The 19,445-nt window shown below is 45.2% G+C and overlaps 1 protein-coding gene across 3 annotated transcripts in view; it reads left to right on the top strand.

Annotated features, from left to right (window-relative positions):
* The first annotated feature begins 613 nt into the window (after nt 1–613).
* Nucleotides 614–19,445, top strand: part of ARHGEF12 (Rho guanine nucleotide exchange factor 12) — an 81,300-nt gene continuing 62,468 nt past the window's right edge. For 2 of the 3 annotated variants that reach the window (XM_064398030.1, XM_064398029.1), the window contains exon 1: nt 2,919–3,057. In XM_064398030.1, coding sequence (XP_064254100.1) covers nt 3,026–3,057 — 32 coding nt within the window. In that variant the 5' untranslated portion in view covers nt 2,919–3,025. Of the gene's footprint in view, nt 738–2,918; nt 3,058–19,445 lie in introns of those variants that run through there. The other variant, XM_064398031.1, reaches the window with a different exon arrangement.

Here is a 19,445-nt window from a genome sequence, read left to right as displayed (position 1 = left end):
TGCTTATTGATTTCCTCACCCTGTATTTCAGGCTGTAAAAGAGAATTATCATAAATATCTATCTTAATCTAAGTATGTAACCAGCTCCCACCAAAAGAAAAATCAGCATCTGCAGAAAAGAGAAGCAGTAACAGTTTCAGAATCTATGTCTTAGGATTTCCTCCAGCTAATTGTTCTCGTTATGTTGTCATGCACAATAAAATGTAATTAAAGTAATAAAAAAGCATCGAGGCCTAATATGCAAATGCTGGGCCTGCCAGGAATCAGATCTCCCAGGAGCTTTCCCCTCTCCAGGCAGAGTACTCGATGTTCCCAAAGTTAAAAGAAGGGAGGGATTTATTGCAGAGAAGATGCAATAAAGAGATATATAATAAATAAATATAGATATATGGAGGCATTCAGTCACTTCATCAGCACTGATGACTGTACTGCACACAGCTGCAGAAGGAGAGGCAGACGTGGCTGCTTGTCTTGCACTCCCACACTTTATTTATTTATTTTCTTCCCCCCGAGCCTCTATTTTCCCCTAAAAGGAAACCAAAAAAGGAAGTATAAATGTCCTGCGTATATACGTGAAGTATCATGAACATGACTTCATCCCACGCTTCCCCTCTCTGCTCTGAGCTCCATCAAAACAACAAATTCTCAGACATTCTGCTGGCTTCCCGATCCTCGCTCCGAGCAGGACACAGCTCCGGGGTCCAGAGCAGCCGTGGCTGGATGTAGCCTCAGGCAAGGTATGGTCCCGTGTCCCAGCCAGGGAGCTGCTCCCCACTTTCCAGAGCCTGTTCTCCAGCCTCTTTCCAAGCCCAGTGTCCCGGCTTTGAAGTATATACCGGCAAGATTAATTAAAGGGAAGAAGCGCGGTGTCCTAGATGATTGGGATTAGCTAATAAGGTTATTTTGGTCTGCTGGCATTTGCTGGGGGAGGCTGATGTTCCACAAGTTCCTTTGTGCAGAGGGGGGCAGGAATTACTGGCAGTGGAGATATCCTGCTTTTCATTGCACATCTGTGCTGCTCACGAGCTTTAATTTCTGGAGGAGTAGCACGGAAGTTTCCTGAAGGTCTCAGGTATAGATGTTATTTCCAGGTGCTGGAGAACAAGTGGCTTGTAGTGCCAGGACAAGGGGGAATGGCTTAGGTGGGATATTAGGAAAAAATATAATTCCTTGTGAGGGTGGTGAGGTTGCCCAGAGAAGCTGTGGTGGATCCCTGGAAGTGCCCAAGGGCAGGTCAGAGCAAGCTGGGATAGTGGAAGGCTGGAACAAAATCATCTTTAAGGTCCCTTCCAACCCAAACCATCCTGGGATTGTGTGCAGATTCCAGGCAGGCATTTCTCTCTCGGACTGTGTTGTACACGGCATGGAGGGCAGGAATTACAGCAAGGCTGAGTTTGTGTTCAGGCTGTGGCTGAGGAGAGGGAAATCCAAACCTGCTGGAATTGAAATGCCCAAACACCCCGTGTGGCTCAACTTCTGCTACTGGAGCTTTTGAAGGGGAGCAGGAACAGGCCCTCGGCAGCAGTGTTTCTGGAATGTACGTGCAGGGAGGGATCAGTTTGGGATTTATGCTGACCTTAACCTGTAGGAAAATTCCCGACGAAACACGCGTGGGAAATGCGGGACTGGACAACAGAGCCACGAAAGGCCTGGGAGCAAACAGCACAGGCTGAGGCTCCATTCTGCTCAGCTCCTGGCACTTCTACTCTTTTCGTTCGCTGCTTATTTATTTTCTTTCTGCTCCAAGTTTCGCCTGTGTCATATTTTCCATGGAGATGGAGGCGCGGGCGCTCCCTGCTCTGAGCGCTGGTGACACGGCCAAGCGTCGGCTGGCTGGGGACGGGGAATGGAGAAGGGAAAAACAGCAAAAGGGAAAAAGGGAAAAAGGGGTAGAGGGGAGAAGGGGTAGAGGGGAAAAGGGGTAGAGGGGAAAAGGGAAATCTCCTCGGGTTAGGGACGCAGGGGGATGGAAAGCTGCTCGGCAGGAACACAGGGTGAGGGAGGAGCGCCCGCGACCGAGCGGAGACGGGAAGTGAAGGAAACACCCCGCGGGTCTGGAAAACGCTTCCCGAAGGGGAAAGGCCTCGGCAGGGACCGGGGGAAGGGCTGCGAGGCAGGAGGAGGAGGAGAAGGAGGGGAAAGAGAGGGAGGAGGAAGAGGAGGAAGAGGAGGGCGGCCGGCGGAGGGATCCGGCGGCGGGGCGGAGCGGCCGGAGGTACGAGCCCCCCGGAGGCGCCGGGGAGGGGCGAGCCCGGCCCGGCTCGGCTCGGCGCAGGCTCCCCCGGACGCGCCGCTCCCGCCTCTCCCAGCAGCGCAGCGGGGCCGCCACCGGGGCCGGGAGAGCGGCGCAGCGGGGCCGGCAGCGCGGCGGGACTCGGCGCGGAACGCGGAGCGCGGAACGCGGAGCGCGGAGCCGAGCACAGCCAGCCCGCAGCGCCCCGCTGGGTCCCGGGCCGGAGCGAGAGGCGGAGCGGCGGGGGATGGAGCCCCGGGCCTAGAGGCGGCCGCCCTGCCCGACCCCCTGCGGGCGCTGCACGGGCGGGGGTCGGGGCGGGCGGGCAGCGGGGATGGGCCCGGCCGCGGGCGGGGAGCGCCGCCCGCCCCCCGAGCGCTGCCCCTGAGCCCGGCGGGGCCGGGGAGGATCGGCCGCTGCTCGGACGGTTTTGTTGTTTTTTTTTTTTTTACCCCCCCCCGAGATTGTTTTGTTGTTTCTTGTTGGAGTTTTTTCTTGCTGGAGTTTTTTTTTTCCTTTATTCCCCCGCGCCCCACTTCCGTGGTTTGGATATTCTGGGTGACTGCGAGAAGAGTTTTGGAGTTGTTTTGGATTGGGGTTTTTTTTTGTTGGTTTTTTTTTTTGTTGTTCCCTTCTCCTGCCCTTGAACTGAGTTTGTCCTCTGTGCATGCCTCTTCTGGAGCAAGGCTGGATCCTGAACCTCGGTGCATGTAAGGGGCAAAGCCTCGTTCGTATTCCTGCAATAAGAGTAAAATGTAAATTGGATAATACGACTTCTTGCCAAAGGCTCCAATGAGTGGCACACAGTCCACAATCACGGACAGGTCAGTATAAAATGAGATTTCCTGATTTTTTATTTTTTTTTTCCTTTTTTTGAAGTGTGAATATTCGCAGAGCTCACGTACTTTGTGTTCTGGCTTCAGTGACAGACGGGATCAGAAGAGCAGGATTAAATCACAGGTTCTGGGAACCGAGGGTGTCCTGACTGTCAAAGCAACTGGGTTAACTTTGAAACCGGAGCATTTCAAGTCCAGCAGCTTTCAGGCCTGCCAGGCTGACTTTGTAGGAGCCAGGGGTGGTAATTCAGCTCCCAGGACGGGCTGGTGCTGCGGGGAGCACCGAAAGCGAGGGCTCCTGCAGGGAGCTGGAGCAGCAGAAGCCACCAGAGTTTGGTATCCAGCTCAAGCCCGAGCTCAGAGAGCGTGTTGAGGATGCGCTTGGGTCTCCTTGGGTCAAGTACTGCCGGGAGGTCACTCCAGGTGAGGGCAGGAGGGAGAGTTGACAAGCAGGAATGTCTGCTGGTGTCTACCTTAGCAGGAACCTGCCTCCAGATACCTGCTCGGGCCCCTGGGCTGCTCTGCAGGTGCCTTTCATTGCCTCTGGAGTCCTCTTGTTTGTGCTTGGGCGTTTCAGAGGAAGGGAAAAAAAATGTGACAAAAAAAAAATCAAGTAGGAAACATTTTAACATGCGAGTGAGTGCAATGAGTGTCTTCAGATTTTTTTTTGATGCGAGCAAAGATACCTTTTTTTGACATTGTATGCTGTAAAAACCATGTAATGTATTTTGTTGTATCTTCATCGTGGCTGTTGGGTGGTTAAGGTGTGAAAGTGTGTGGCAAAGGCCTTTCATGACCAAGCAGCGAAGCTGGGATGGAGCAGTGATGCTTTGGGTGCTCGAGCTCACCAATTTTAGGTTCCAGATGTGGACAGGAGAGAGACTGAGTGTGATTCTCACTTAAACCCAGGCGTTTTCGTGACTCAAGTCCTCACAGCACAGTCCAAAGGGCTCAGACTTGTGTGCAATCCGTGTTTACAGCTGTTCACACAGTATTAAATCTTGGCAATTAATTTGGTAGTTTGTACTAGCAGAATTTTCTCTTGTGCAGTGCGTGAATGGTTCTTGAGTTGCAGGATGTTTTTCTCTGTAGCAGGCAAGGCAGTGACAGTAAAAAGGCATTTCAGTGGATTTGGGAGGATTTTGTTACGTACTTCAGGCCATATGTCTTGTGGCAGTTGCATGATATCAAAAAAGAACGACAGGATTTTCATCCCAAAGCTGAGTGATGCATGGAAAGGAAAAACACGAGAACAGGGAATTTAATTTACTTGTTAGTAAAACAAAATACTTTCCATTATTGAATTGGAGCAGCCAAATAAAAAAAAAAAGTCTCATTTCCTTTTGCTCCCAGTCATGTCAGGAGGATGTTTCTGTTTGGTGTTCCATTAAGGTTTTGGATCAAAAGGCTTTTAATGTCAGGTGAGGAGCTGTCTCCACAGCCCTCGGATTTCTGGGATGGCTGGGGGAATGTGGGGGAACTGGATCTTTCCTTGTCACTATTTTTCACCTCTGGGCTGCAGAGTCATGGTTCAGCCAGCAGAGGAGAAGCTTTGGGGTGACCTCATTGTGGCCTGCCAGGACCTGAAGGAGCCTGCAAGGAAGATGGAGAGAGACTATTTTAATGGACCTGGAGTGACAGGACAAGGGGGAATGGTTTCAAACTCAGAGCAGGGTTGCCATTCCTTTTCATCCCCGGCATTGTGCAGGATTTGGAGAGGATGGATTTTGGATTTTGTTCACTCTTGTCTCTACAGAATATTCCTCTTCAGGCCTGGGGAGTCTCTGTTGCCTCTTTCAATCTGCCTCTGAAGCTCAGAATGCAAAGCAGGTGCAATAGAAATAATGTTGGTGCCTCCACTGTCATTAGATCTCCGTGGATAAATCATCTGACATGTTCAATTCTCTTTGTGTTTGTCAATCACCTTCCTTGGTGGGATTGAGATGGGAATTGCCTTAAACCAGGAAAAGCCAGCTTGCATCAGTGCCAGATGGTATTAGGAATATAATAGGGTAGCTTGGGCCTGGATTTTTCTCCATATTAGCTTTACATATTTGCATTTTGCATATAGAGAGCTGCCTAAATCCACATTACAGACAGCAGATATTTCCTTTGGTATCTCTGCAGTTTAAGGTGGGGATGATTTGACAGCTGTCAAATTTCCCTTGTGCAAGTTTCACTTGTCTCATCCTTGACATATTTTATATCTCTTGATGATGTCATGATTACCATTAAATATATAAATTAGGAGTGTATGAATGGCCATTTCTAATGCTGTTCTGGAGCCAGGATGATAAATTATGTTTTTATTAAGTCCCCTCCCTTTCTTTTTTTTTTTTTTTTTCTTTCTTCTTTTATTTTTGTTCTGTTTCCCAGGAAAGTTGAATGGATTTTAGTGTCTGGCACTGCTGAAACACAGTCAGGCCAGTTCATATCTGTGTCTGTTCTCTCTGTGGATTAACCTTAACCCAGCTAGTTTTGGTAGTGGTTATGCTCAGATTCTGTTATCAGAACTCCCAAAGCAGCATCGATTTCTGGTATATTTTTCTTCAAGTGCCTTCAGTCTGGAGGGAAGCGAGTGCCTGGGGAGTGGGGGAATATCAGGCATTAAACAAAAAATCCAGAGCAGGTGTTGAGGCTCCTGAGAGTGGAATGGCTGTGCTGAGTTGGTGGAGGAGCTCCTGACACACACTGCTCGTTTGGGGGAGCACCTAAGGGGTGCAGGCAGACAGAAAATTATCTCCTAAAGAGCATTTGAGGCTTAAAAACACATCAGCAACGCGTTCTCCAGGAGAGCCGTGGTGCCTTGCACGGCTGCTGGTGATTTGAGGGAGTTAAATCAGTGTTTAACTTCCCCTTCTTTCCCTCAGGATGTTCTTTTACTTTGTCAGCTGCTTTTTTTTTTTTCATAGTCCCGGTGCCCATTGGAGCGTATCAAACTCTTCATCTCCAGCCTCATTGCTCTGCTCCTTTATGTTTGTAAACATTTACACCCTCTTAATTTAATCCTCCCTTAGCTGTGCTGTGTTTGTTCAGAGGCCTCCTAAGGTGGCATTTATCTTGCTGAGCTTAGGAACTCTTTGAGGTAGACATCCCTGAGCTGCTCATCTGGCTCGACTTGATCATTAGTGGAAGGAAATCTGCACATCCAGGGGACCTTTCTTATCCTCAAGGTATCTAAAAGCAGTCAGGTGACTGAGCTTCATCCAGCTCTGGATTTAGGTGAGATTTCCCATATCTTTTAACCTGAAAAAAAAAAAAAAAATCTATTTTTCACCCCTCCCTGGTGCTGGGTTGGGTTTTCGTTGCTGGATGCTGTTTTTGGTGGGGGGGATAGCAGATTTGAGGTCCATCTGCAGCCCAGGCAGCTGGGCTGGGTTTGCTGGAGGAGTTTTCCTGTTGCTGCTGCAGTGTGCCCACATTCCCTGCCTCTGGAGCTCTGCTGGCCGGACACTGGCCAGCTCTGGGCGTTGCTGTGTGCTGTGCATGGCCGGGTGAGATAAGGCCTTTATTCTTCCCAAGGCCACGCTGGGGCCAGGCTGAATTCTGAAATTCGGCCATTTCCAGCCTCTGCTTGGCCACCAAAGGCCGGCCCGAGCTCGGCTGTATCCTGTTATGACACTGGAGAAACATTTGTGTGCCATTAATTTTTTTTCACTCCCGGAGTTAACTGTATTTTTCTTCCTGTCACCGTTCCAAACACACTTCAGGGTTGAGCAATTGCACGGCTGCAGGACTTGCTTTATGTTTCTTTCTGTTTATTAAAGGCCAATAAAAGAAAGGAGGCTCTTGCTTTTGCAGGACCTCGCTGAGGAACTGGTGACTCTCCTCTGCAGTTGCTTGCAAATGAGTTTTATTTATAACCCTGCTGTAGTTTCTGTTGCTATGATTGGAAAACAGCAGAGGTAGAATTTACACATAATTACCCTTGAGAAGTTTTAATTGGTGATTTGCTCCTGACTTGGTATTAAAATAGACTCTAATTGTTTCTTATCTGCCTTAGATGCACTTTCCCTGTCTCTGGCTCTTTGGAAGTCCCTGTAGTAATTTGGGAATTCTTTGACTGTATGGTGGGGAAAAAAGGGTTTTATTTCTTCCAGCAGGGTAAGAGCTGCTCAGAAAGTCACACCTTAGTGTTACTGACTAGTTAGATGTCATTATCATGCATTTTTTTTAATTAGTAGAGTTAGTAAAATCCAGTATTTATGGAAAATGGGCTGCAGCATGGCATCTAAGGATTAAAAAGAATAATAGACTTTGAGTGGGGCTTTTCATCATTGTGCCTTGGCTGTGTTTGGAAATTAGCAGTTGACAGAGTCTGTGCATAAATTCCTGTTTTATTCTGCTGTTCTTGAGGCTGGCAGAGGAGAGGACTGTCTGGGGTGTTTACTGCTGGCTGGGACACAAATGCTACCACTTCATGTTGCATAGTTTATTAAGGCTTTTGCTGGAGACAGGAGCTGAGGTGAGCTTGATTTTCTAGTTTTGAGTAGAGCTGTGGGCGTTGTGATTATTTGGGTGGAGGCAGGAATGATATTTCATCTGTGAGCCCAATTGTATAATTCTGCCTGTGCACAGAACTCCTGGTAATGGCATTTTAACATTTCAAATGGACGGGTTGGGAAAGGGACTGGGATGTTGGATCCTTCTGGTTTAGATTTTGAAAGTTCTGGTCCACATCTAGAGGAATTTAGCTGCAAAAAAAAAATTACTCAGTGCTGTCCAGCTTGAGAAGGAAAGTGCAGCTTGCCCTTGGAGTTGCTGAGGTCACTGGTGGGATTTGTGGGTGTTCATTGGTGTCCTTTGACTTCCATGAGCTGTGTGGGAGGAGAGTTCCTTGGTCCTGGAGGGTGACAGCAGTGAGCACAGTTGTCCTGCTGGAAATCAAAGAGCCCTCTGTTCGCTCTCACAACTGCTCTGGACCTTGTTGTACAAGTGATGGTTTTGTAGAAGTAGTGATTCGTGCACAAGTGGTGTTTTATTGTAGTGGTGATTTAGGCACTGGAGATTTTGGCAATTCATCCTAAGGCTGTAGGGAGCATTGGTGAATCTGCCTGGGGAAGGTGGTACACACACCTGTACCTGTTATTTTCCATATTTCATGGCTAGACACCAGGATTATTGGTTCTTTCCTGCAGTGGGGTCTCCCAGTGAATTTTGTGTCCAAAGAATTTGAGTAGCTTCAGTGACAGCTTCTGCTTTCCCAAGAATCTTCGGAGTATAATCATCAGGAATTGTGACATTGACTGTTGCTCTCCCATTTTTCCTGTAGTATTTTGAGCAGTATCCTTTACCTCTCGTGGTTAAAATCCTCTCCCCCACCTGGCCAGCCCTGCGTGTAGTTTGCATTTCTGCAGAGTGTCTCGGAGAGGAGCAGTGTTTGCTTTGGTCTGGAGGCTGAATTCTCCACCTCGAGGTGGTCCTTGGGGTCACCAGGGAGATATGTTGGCTGTGCTGCTTGGAAGATAAGCTCAGCCTCTTGCCCTGAGCCTTTATCCTCCAGGTTTCCTCTTCCTTCCCTCTGAAAATTAGCAGTTGGAGATTTATTAATGAATCCCATTTGTATTATCCTCGTGTTTCTAGTGGATATATTGCTGTAAAAATGCTTTTATGGCATTCCATATATTCCTCTGCCTAAGCACTCCCCCTGATATTTTATCTGCTTTGAGATAAGCAGATTTTCCTGTGTAAGAGATGTCAATAGCACTAAGAGAAAATAGATTTAAATGCATATTTTCAGGTAGGTGATACTGTGTTCTGTGGCCCTGCTCTGGATAATTATTAGGTTTAAAGAATAAAAAGTCTTAGTTCATGTCTCAGCTTGATTAAACCAAGGGTCAGGAGCCTGGATGTTGGTAATATCTCAACATCAGAAGAGAGGGCTTAAAATAAGGACAGGAGAAGCGGCAGCAAGGGAATTAGTAAAATGAAAAGGGATGTAAAACGTGCAGTGTTTGATTAAGAATGCAAAAGGGATAAAATGCAAGACAGGATACATACAAAATAGTAACAGCACACTTAGAAAAAGACAGGAAGAAGCAACGTTTACTCATTTTTCTTTGAAAAGAAAACATGTAAAAATAAATACATTAAAATGACAGGAAAAAACAGCGTCCTTATGTTTCAAATGTAAGCACAAGTATAAATAGTAAAAGCCAAACAAACAGTGTTCAGCCTGTGACATTCACAGATCGTCTGGATGTTTTGTTATCACCCTGCATCCTTTCCTTGAGGATTTTCAGTGTTGTGTCTGTTTGACTTCTGAGGCCCATGGGCAGGAACCCTTTCTTGCAGCCTGATGGTAAATAAGAAACATTTCTGTTTACATTTGTTGGCAAACACTTCAATGTGATCCTGTGGGGCTATTTTAGGCTCTGTTTTGACAAGGCTGAAAGGTCTGGCCTGGGATGTTCGGTGGCAAAAGCGTTTCATGGAATTGCTGTGGCACTGGCAAAGCAGATGGGAGGTGGGGAAGATCACAGCACAGGTTTCTGTACTTGGAATAATTCTGGTGTGATGTGGGTCATTGTCTTGTCTGTCCCTGCTGTCAGCTGTCCTGGCAGGAGGGGCATGGTCACAAGTGGCACTGGGGCTCAGCTCTTCCAAAAAATAAACCTTTTATGGGCAGGGAGCAGGGTTGGGTAAAAGTTGAACTGTGTGAATTAAGCAGCAGGGCCTCTCTTGGTGCTGCAAAGAAGTTGAAATGTTAAAAACCTAAGAGAGAATCTCCATGTTCTGGCAGCTCTTGGTTGCTCTCAGTTGGCACAAGAACTGGGGCTGCAAGGGCAAAACTCAAACTGGTTTTACTCCTGAGCTCTTGAAATGTGTTCTGGAAATTTTCAGGGATGTTGGTGGGAATCTGAATTTTATTATTGAATCTATGAGTAGCAGCACAATTGACTCTTGTCTGTGTGAGAAGCTGCTCCTGAATTTGTTTGCAGGTGGTGAATCCTGGTTTGTGCTGTCACATGGAGTCCTGGGTGACTTCCCAGGTGGAATCAGCAACCTAAGAAGAGTTCAACACTCTTTTCTAGAGTGAGCTGCAATGCTGGAGAGGGGCTGGAAAACTTAAGTGGGACCTGGCTTGACCTGAGCAAGCATTTCCCAGTGTGGAGGAAAAGCCCATGTGTTTAATAAAGCCCCAGACTGATGTGAGACAGGCGAAGGACTGGGAGTCCACCACTCCCATAAACATACAAGCTTCAACCTGCAGGCTCACCTGAAGCATCTGATGGCTGCTTGAAAGTCTTTTTTAGCCTGTTTATGATAGTGGCTGTTGGTGCAGCTTCTTGGCAGCACTTCAGACAAGGCGTCTCCTCCCAGTGCTCCGTGCCACAGAGGCACCGCTGCCTTTCTGCTGTGCCCAGATGCAAAAGAGGGCTCTGCCCAGATCAAAGCTGCCAGAAAAGTGATGGAAAACGTGGAAAGGGAGAGAATTAAAGGAGGGAAGCCACAACGAGCCAGCAGAGAAAGGAAATAGGAAAAAGCTGCAGTGCAAGACAGGAGAAATCAATAGGAAGTGAGCGAGAGGGAGAGAAATGGGAGAGCTGGTGGCAGCTGCCAGATAGGAGAGAGGTTTCCTGCCTGCCCTGAGCCCTGGAGCTGCTGCTGGAGGGCAGAAAGGCCTGGGAAGGCAGGGCTGCAGCTCGGTGTGCTGGGCAGGACTGCAGGAACGCCCTCAGAGCCTGGCAGTGCCTGGGTGGCTCTTGGGGAGGCTGCTCTGCTGGCAGCAGCTCCCGTGTGGCGGTGTTGGAGCTGTGTCCTGATCATCCCTGCTCTGCTGGGGAGTGCCTTTCGAAGCTGCTGCTCCATGTCAATAGGATTTTTATTATTTTTTTTAATTTTAATTATGATGGTGTCCTAAATGAGGCAGTGACCTCAGCCAAAAGCGAGCTGCTGTTGTGGGGATTTAAAAGAGGGATTTTCCCTGCTGCTGCAGACTCTATCCTGACTGAGGCAGCAGCATCAGCTCTGGCAAAAATCCAGGGGGAACTGCAGCAGAGGAGAGCGAATTTATACCATGTGGGCTTCCTAAATGTAAGGATGGGGGGGAATCCTCGTGTGCCAAGGATAAAAGAGATCTCCTGGTGCTGGAGTGCAGCTCTGCAGCTGGCAGTTTGCTCCTGCAGCCTGTCAGGAGGCACCAAATGATAGGTTGTGGTTTGCCCTGTGGTCTGGGGAGTGGAAGTGGTTCCTGCGGGCAGATCTGATCTGAGCAAAGCCAGCACCCTCCCTTGGTGGCTCTGCCTGGGGAAGGTGCTCTGGGATCCTGCACAGAGCCCTCTGCAGTTCTTGTGGGGTTTGCCTTGGTGGGAGGATGTGTTGAAGGCCCAAAGGAGCACCTGTGCAGGTGCTGCTCTGCCCTGAACCATCAGCAGTAAAGGCAAACACCTTGCAGTAATTCAGAAATAATGATTAAAAGAGCAGAGCTCTCTAGATCATGACTCGCTAGAAATAATCTGGATTATCTACCTAGATATCTGATCTCTAGATTTAGATACTTCAGTGCTGGGTGATTTGATATAATAGTGGGAATTGGTAATTATTATTTGCCAAGCACAGCAGCCCCTTTGAAAGCCCTAAGTTTTACACTCAGGTCACTCACGTTATGGAAACTGCTGTGAGAATGAAATAGTGAGGGGGAAAAGGGAGGGAAAAAAAAAAAAAGGCAAGCACATGTTTCTTGCAGTCTGGAAATCTGTAGGAATGTTGGTGCTGGCTGTAAATGCTGCAGTGGTGTTTACTTTGGATGTTAACCAGTGCAACTTCAGCTGAATGTATGGCACAGCAAGGCCTGACCTCCTCTCCCTTTCCCTTCCAGCAGGGAATTATCAGCTCTCACACTCACCAGGGACATCCAGCAGCGATTTTTGGTGTCTGCACCTGCTCACCCCGTGCCTCGCCCTCCCTTCTGTCACAGGGCACATGGCCCTGCTCGTGCAGGCACAATCCCAGGTTTAGGGCAGGAAAAGCCATTTTTCCTGGCAGGGTGGGTGGCACTGCCTGCCTGGGGGTCAGCAGCAGGGGACAGTCCCTGGCTGCTGCTCAGGCATTCTGGGGGAGGCTCTTCCCTCTCCCAGAAGCAGAGAATTAAACTTCGCTGGGAGGGGGAGAGGAAACAGCTTTGCAGCAGTTTTGGGCTGCTTGGAAAACTCGAAATCCTCTCCCTGGAATTCAGCCAGATGAAAAGAACCTGTCCCTTCCTACTCCCTTTTAATTTTTTTTTATTTTTAATTTTTTAAATTTATATCTGTTTTCATAATCATCCTGGCCCCGCAGCTCCTGGGGGGTGGCTCAGCTGAGCCTCCTCACAGGAACATCACAGCAGCTCAAAATCTGCTGAAAATTTATGCTCCATCTGTCGCTCTCCATACCCAGAGAAAATGGCTCCTTCAGATCTCCAGATTGATTCTTGGGATACTGAGGGGGTTTGATCAGCAAAAGTCTCAAGGAACTTAAACTTTAACTTGAAATAAGTTGGTTTTTCTGTTTTTTTAAATTGGGGAATCTGGCTGTGTTCTGGCTCTGGTAATCCAGGCACAATCCCTGGGAATATATATTATATATATAATTTTGTGGAATATATTCCCCCCAAATAAATGTTGCTGTAGAGTGTATATAGGGATTTAGGGTTTTCCTTTCTTCTCTACTTTTTGTTTAATTAAATGGCTTTTAGATCAAAAAGCTTTCCCCAAAAGAGCATTTCAAAGAAGGAGAAAAATAACAAAGAACATGCAAATAATGAGGTAGGGTTTGTTATTCTTTTTTTTTCTTTTTGTTAAATAAAAAAGGTAGTTTGTAATTGGTTGTGGGGATGAGCACAAAGGGACTCTGGACACTTCAAACGAGGACGGTGATTTGTTTATTTAAATTGTAAATTTCAATGTGAAATCTTGTCATTTTCTCCTCTGAGTTGTATTTGGTTCACTTTGCTGTGGTAGTAAATTAGAATAAATGTAAAATACAACAGGAGCTGTTTGGCAGTGAGGAGCCCTCTCAAATATCTGAGATTTTAGGGAATTCTCTCTCAGCTGTGCTGGAGGTTGGTGGCAGCATCCCTGGATCTGTTCCCCAATTCCATGAAAATGTGCAGGAAGAAATGCCCAGCAGCAAATGAATTTTCTCTTGGAGGATCAGGAGCTGCCTGGGCTCTCCCCCTCTCCCTCTGCTCCATCACGTGGAGATGTTTGCTTTAGATTAAAACCCTTCTCTGGCATCCTGGTGGTTTCCCTGCTGCTGCAAAGACCTTGGGAGGAGCTGTCTTACTGAACTGAGAGAAAACTGCATTTCCCTGTGCTTTAATGCACTCAGCCCTGACATTCTGCTGGTGACCAGCGTTTAATTTTTACATTTAATCTTTACATTTACATTAATTTTTTACATTTTTTACACTTACAGGTTTCTTTTAGCTTGGACCATCTCAGTTCCTTAAGCTCAGCTGCTGCTTCTGGTGCTAACACAACATTTTGTTAGTCCTGTGAGATGTGGGCAGCTGATGGGTGATGAATGTGTCTGGGTGATACAGAGGAAATTGGAAATTAAGAGCTGTTTGGGCATTTAGAGTTTGCCAGGAGGGCAGGGAGAGAGTTGTGGTTTCTTTCAGGCATGGGCGGCTCTGATCTAGCTGCTAACAGCCAGCATAATTCAACTTTCTAATAGAAATCAGCTAGGTGAGCTGTGTGCACACTCTGCTAAAACAAATTCTAGCACGTCATGTTGTGTGTTTGATGATCAAATATTACCTGCAAGGCAGCCCCTGGGTTAAAATTCCCCTGATTTCTGCCCTGCTGAGGAGCAGGAAGCACCTCGTGTCCAGCCCAGTACAAATATATGATGAGTAAACAATAAAAAATTCAGGTGAATCAGCTGCCAGGGTCCTCAGAGGAGGGGCAGTGAGCTGTGTGAACGCTCCTGCTTTGGAATCTCAAACCAGGGGCAGATGGAGGAGTTAAACAATAAAATTGGAGTTAAACAATAAAACTTCCTGGCGAGGTTTAAAACCTTCCTTCCCTCCCTGTGTGTGCTGGGCTTTAGGGGAAGGGGAGATGGAGAGTCCTGGGAAAGGCTGTGGTTATCCAGAGCTGGAGAACACAGTCAGAAATAAAGTGAATTTTGGGGGACATAAACCAGTGTTTGGCTCATTAACAGTACCTGGAAACACTGGCAACTCTTAAATTTGTGTGGTTTTTGTTGTACTGAAGCAGTGGGAAAAGGAAAGTGTGTTTTTATGCATTAAAAAATGGATTTATGCCTTGTCAGAGACCGAGGTTGTGAGTACAGGTATTGCTACCTTGCATTTTAATTTGGGTTTTTCTTCCCTGGTTTTTGAATTTGGGTCTGCAAGTCTGCAGGTGTGGGATGGAATAATGATAAAGCCAGCCCTGACTTGTTCTGGGGTCAACATTTTGATGTTGACCCTGTCCTTGAGTCTGTTTATGTTTTGTACTGTAAAACTGGGGTGGGATGAAATTTATGGTGAATTAAAAAGGACCTGCAAAATTCTTTGGAAAGAATAAATGAAACTCTGCCCCTCCCTCCCTGCTTCTTGACAAATAGTGGAGTTTTATTCATGGAGTTTTATAGGCCTGGAAGTATTTATTGCTGACAATTCCCAGCCCTGGAGTGAACCAGAGCAAGGTATTGAGTGCTAAATCCATGGAATCAGTCCTGTGCTTTTTCTCTCTCTCTGAATTATGGCACAGATTTAACAACTGTGGTCACTTTGCTGTGAATGAAATAGATTTTGCCTTAGCAAATGGAGTTTCCCAGCTCTCACTGCTCTCTTTTCAAATTGTCAGCTATAGAATAACTACATTTTTCTAATTTATGCTGTTTTGGCATGGACTCAAGTTTGCATTTAGTGGCTGGCATAAATATTATATTTTAGAGCTGCTTTGGGGGGGGCTTTTTTTTTTGTCAGACTTACTGGAATTGGTTGAACTTAATTCAATGACAGGATAAGCAAAATTTTGTTTAGATAGGCTGTTCTGAAATGTTTAATGCCTTCTAAAATTGTTCATGGTAAAAGATCAAGGAAGGAAACTCGGTGACCTTTTAAATGCAGCTCCATAGAACTCATTTTCCTATGCCAGAAGTCAGCCCAGACAATGAAACTGAAAGAGGGTTCTCTTTCATAAAGGATCTTTCATGTTTTGCTTGTGCAGATTTATTTTTTTTATCACAGATTTAGCAGACTTCACAGCTGTCTTTTAATCAGTTTCCATATTTGTACCAGAACTTTCTTATTTTAATTACTGTCTGTAGAAACCATTCAGCTGCTTGTTGGGTGACACAGTCGAAAATGATAATTTTCTGTAATTCTTTTCTTGGCTTAGATCACTCCAGTAATATCTATTAGCAGCGAATGCTCAGAGTTAAAATTCTGTGCTGAAAGTTTTAATGATTCAGTGTTCTCCTTTTTTTTTAGGGCTGATTTTTAAAGCACTTTGCTGAGGGTTAATGCAGCCGTGCATTAAAAGCAGGCAGCTGTGGTTCAGCCTTGTAATGATTGACTCTAAGCTGGGCTCCCAGTCTGATCCTAACTTGTGCTGATCTGGGTTTTTTGCTCAGCTGCCTGCAGCCCAGGAGGTGGGTTTTGTCCAGGGCACAGGATTTGGGTGCTGAATCATCCTCAATAATAAACTGAGCTGTATCTCCAGCAAGAAAGTTGATTTTCCCACCCACTCACTTGATCGGTTTCTCCCCTGTCTAAATCACTTTTGCTTTTTCCTTTGTGGGTAGTACTTCTGGATGTGATTTAATCTTTTATTTCTTCTGTGCCAGCTTTAATTTGAATTTTCCCTGGCATGGTGCAGATGCTATCCTCAGGTTTCACTTAGTGACTTCAGCCCATGATTGTACTTGAAAAATTGAGGGTTTTTCTTAAGGCATTCCCATCTCCATCCTATAAAACATTTGCTTAACTCTTATATAGCAAAATGCTGTGAAAATGGAAAGTCTGCAGGAATTCTGGCCTGTGCATTGCCTTTGCAAATAAGTTGAACGTGCTGAATATCTGTGATATTTTCTGTGCATCACAAGGTGTCACTTGTTTTTTAAAAAAAGAGTTCTGGTGGTGATGTAAGGCAGAATGGCTGATCTGAGCAGCATTCCCACTTCCATTGTTGATCTCCTTCTTTACTGCAAAAACAATTTCCTGTTTCTGTGCCTCAGTTTTTTGTTTTCCCAGCTAAGTTCCAGTAATTGAAGGAGCTGAGGTAATGGAGGGGCTGGTCTGTGTGAGGCAGTGGGTTTGGAAAATGATTTCTTTATCTGCTCGAAGCTGTCCTTCAGTTGTCTCCTCTGACTTGCAGAAATTCCTGAGAGGAATTTCTGAGAGGAAAGCTGCTGTGTCTTTAACTTCCCCTGCCTCTTATGTAACCCAGCATAGCTGGGATACTCACATGAAATATTAACTCATTTCTTCATCAGGTTGTCTCCTGCTTTCCAGAAAACACATCCAGAGTACCCAGAGAGAAAATCTCTTAGTCCTTTGCTGCTTGTGAGTGGTTGAAAGCAATAAAAGGTTTTGAGACAACACACAGACTCTTTTTTCATGGAGAAAAAAAATATATAAAATTCCCCACGCTTGATTAAAGTGCAGTTCTGTGCTTCTAACACCTTTATGGGTTTTTGTGGGGTGTACTGACAGAGCAGGGCTGGATTTTTGGCTTGAAAAGACTCAGGTGTTTCTCAGATGTGTCTGAAAGGTGTTGGTCATTGGGTAGACTCTGAGTCCTTGCTGAAATATGCCAGATTTCTTACATTTCTTCTTGTCTGTACTTTAATATTTACACATTCTCTCAAAAAGAAGAAAAAAAACAACACATAGCAGTCTTCTGCTAGTTCCTGTTTATTTAGGATGTGTGGGATGGACTTTGTTCCTTCACATAAAATAGGAGAAATGAACATTCTGAGCCCAAAGAAAAGGAAGAAAATGAAGGTCGGTGCTAATGTAAAGCTCTGTGGAGTATTTGAACATTCTGGTGGGGGAAATGGGCAGCCATTCTCTTACTGGTAATTTTGGGGGCTGATAAAAAGTATTGGGAAGTTTTTAATTTCTTGATGTGATGTGTTCTAATAGTAGGGATTCACTGGTTAAAAATGCCTGTGTCCATCTATCCCATGTCCTGGTGGTGCCTGCATGGAATTCTTCATCAATAACAGATTTTTTTTATCCATACCTGATTGAACTTTCAAAAATTCTGGGCATGGTTGGCCTCTCTAAGCTGCAAATATCACATCGTGGAATCCCAGCCTGGGCTGGGTTTGGAGGGACCTTAAAGGTGATTTTGTCCCATGGGCAGGGACACCTTCCACTGTCCCAGGCTGCTCCAGCATGGCCTTGGGCACTTCCAGGGCCACTTCCCACATCCCAAACAGGATCCTGAGAGTTTGCTGAGCTGAAGGCTGAGGATTTCCTGGCAGGGCTCCCCCAGCCCTGCAGGATGGGATGCTGAATCCTCCTGGATCCTTTCCACAGGGGTGGGGACTCCGTTCCTCGGGGAGCGCTCGCCTCCCACCCTGCGCAGCTCTGGGAAGTTCTGCTTTTCCCAGGCCTGCTCCTTGCTGGGGTAAAGGTCTGGAAATTCTGTGTAAATATTTACCAAAGCCCAGCCTGAGCAGCACAGAGCTGGGATTGAATGAGGAGAGGAGCTTTGCAAGGAGGAGAGAATTCCTTAATCAATACAGAATATTGGGGACCAAAATTGCTGTTCTTGCAAAGAGGGGTGAAGCACAGAGATTGCAAATTTCTGAGATATTGAGGCTTGGAACTTGTGTGATGTTTTAGAACCACTTATTTAACTTAATTTTCATGCATTTTATTATTCTAAATAGGCAAAGATAACTCTCCAAATCATTACTTATTCCTACCCCATCTTTCCCATGTTCTTAGGAGAGATTTCTTTTTTTAATGATGTATTTTTTTCCATACTTTTTCTTTATCTTCCTTTCCTGCTGTTGTCCAGGACTGTAGAAATCCCTGTGGATTTAAACCAGTGATATTCCATTTCCAGTCCTCGCCATTTCTTGGCTATATCTTAATTTCTCCAAAAAACCTGATTGCATCAGACTTTCTTGCTTTTTATGGTCATTTTTTTTTCCCCTCCTCCAAATTGTTTTCTTATTATGTCCTGTGACTGAGCGTGCTGGGGGAAGGAAATCTGGGAAATCAGAGTAGGAAGCAAGATAGAAGCTTCCATTCCTGAATCTTTCTTGTTTTTACATTGTTTCCTGGCAGCTGCCTTGGTTTGCACTTGAAAGGGATGTATTGTGTTGCTTTCTCCCAAAGAATGTGGATAAAATAGAAATAAAAATTAATCCTGTAATTTTTTTTAAAGTTAATTATTTCCATAAGCAAAAAAAAAAAATTGCAGACAACAGTTAAATCTTACATGACTGTGCCCTAAAGTCCTTTTTTTTTAAAATAATAAATGTTTTTCCTGATGGACTGAAATTTCATTTGGATTCTTCAAAGTCTGTTTGACTCCTTTGTAACGAAGAGGAGCTGCAATATCCATTTCTGACCCTTTTAAGCTTGTTTTATGGTACAAATGCATTCATTTTCCCAAGTGCTCACGCCAGCAACAGAATTGTTATGTTTCAGGGAATTGAAAATGTCCCTTCTGAGTTAAAAGCCTTGAAGCATATTCCTTTTGTATTCCTGGTTCCTCCTCACTGACTTTAATGACTTCAAGTTAAATATTTTGCATGAAAATTTAAAATGGATGGATTTGAGGGGTTTTTTGCCAGGATATTTATATATACATTTATATATATAAATATATATATTTTTATATATATTTATATATATATATAAATATACATATATTTCTTTAATATATATTTAATATATATATGACATAAATATATATGTAGAAGACATAAATACGTAAAATACGTAAATAAATAGCTAAAATATATCAAATAATACATAATACCCTATAATGTTTTATGCATTTTTATGATTGCAAAGCAACCTGCAACCTTAAATTGGTGGTAAGGGTAAACTGAGGCAGGCAGCTGGGAAATGTGAATTTGCTCTGTACAATGACAGAAATGGGAAATATCAATGTTTTAATGAAAATATCCTTCAGTAAATGAAGGTTTATTGGTCTGCCAGATTGTCCCATCTGTGTTTCACTTGATGATGAGGAGCATTAGGGAGAAAAATGTGGAAATGCTTGATTTTCGACTGTAACCCAAGTTTAAAAATACCTCTGTTTTGACACCCTCAGCAGAGGCTGTTTGGTGCATGTGATTCTCACTCAGGCATGAATAATAAACTGGGATTTTCAGCCCCTTTTCCCTGGCTTCATTAACTCTGTGATTGCACAGTGGTCAGAAACCCCAATATTGATCATTTTTTCCTTTTC

Source organism: Passer domesticus, chromosome 23, assembly GCF_036417665.1.
Source record: "Passer domesticus isolate bPasDom1 chromosome 23, bPasDom1.hap1, whole genome shotgun sequence".
In the NCBI taxonomy this organism is placed as follows: domain Eukaryota; kingdom Metazoa; phylum Chordata; class Aves; order Passeriformes; family Passeridae; genus Passer; species Passer domesticus.
Note: the sequence above shows the minus strand (reverse complement) of the source record. Positions and strands in the feature narration are given on the sequence as shown.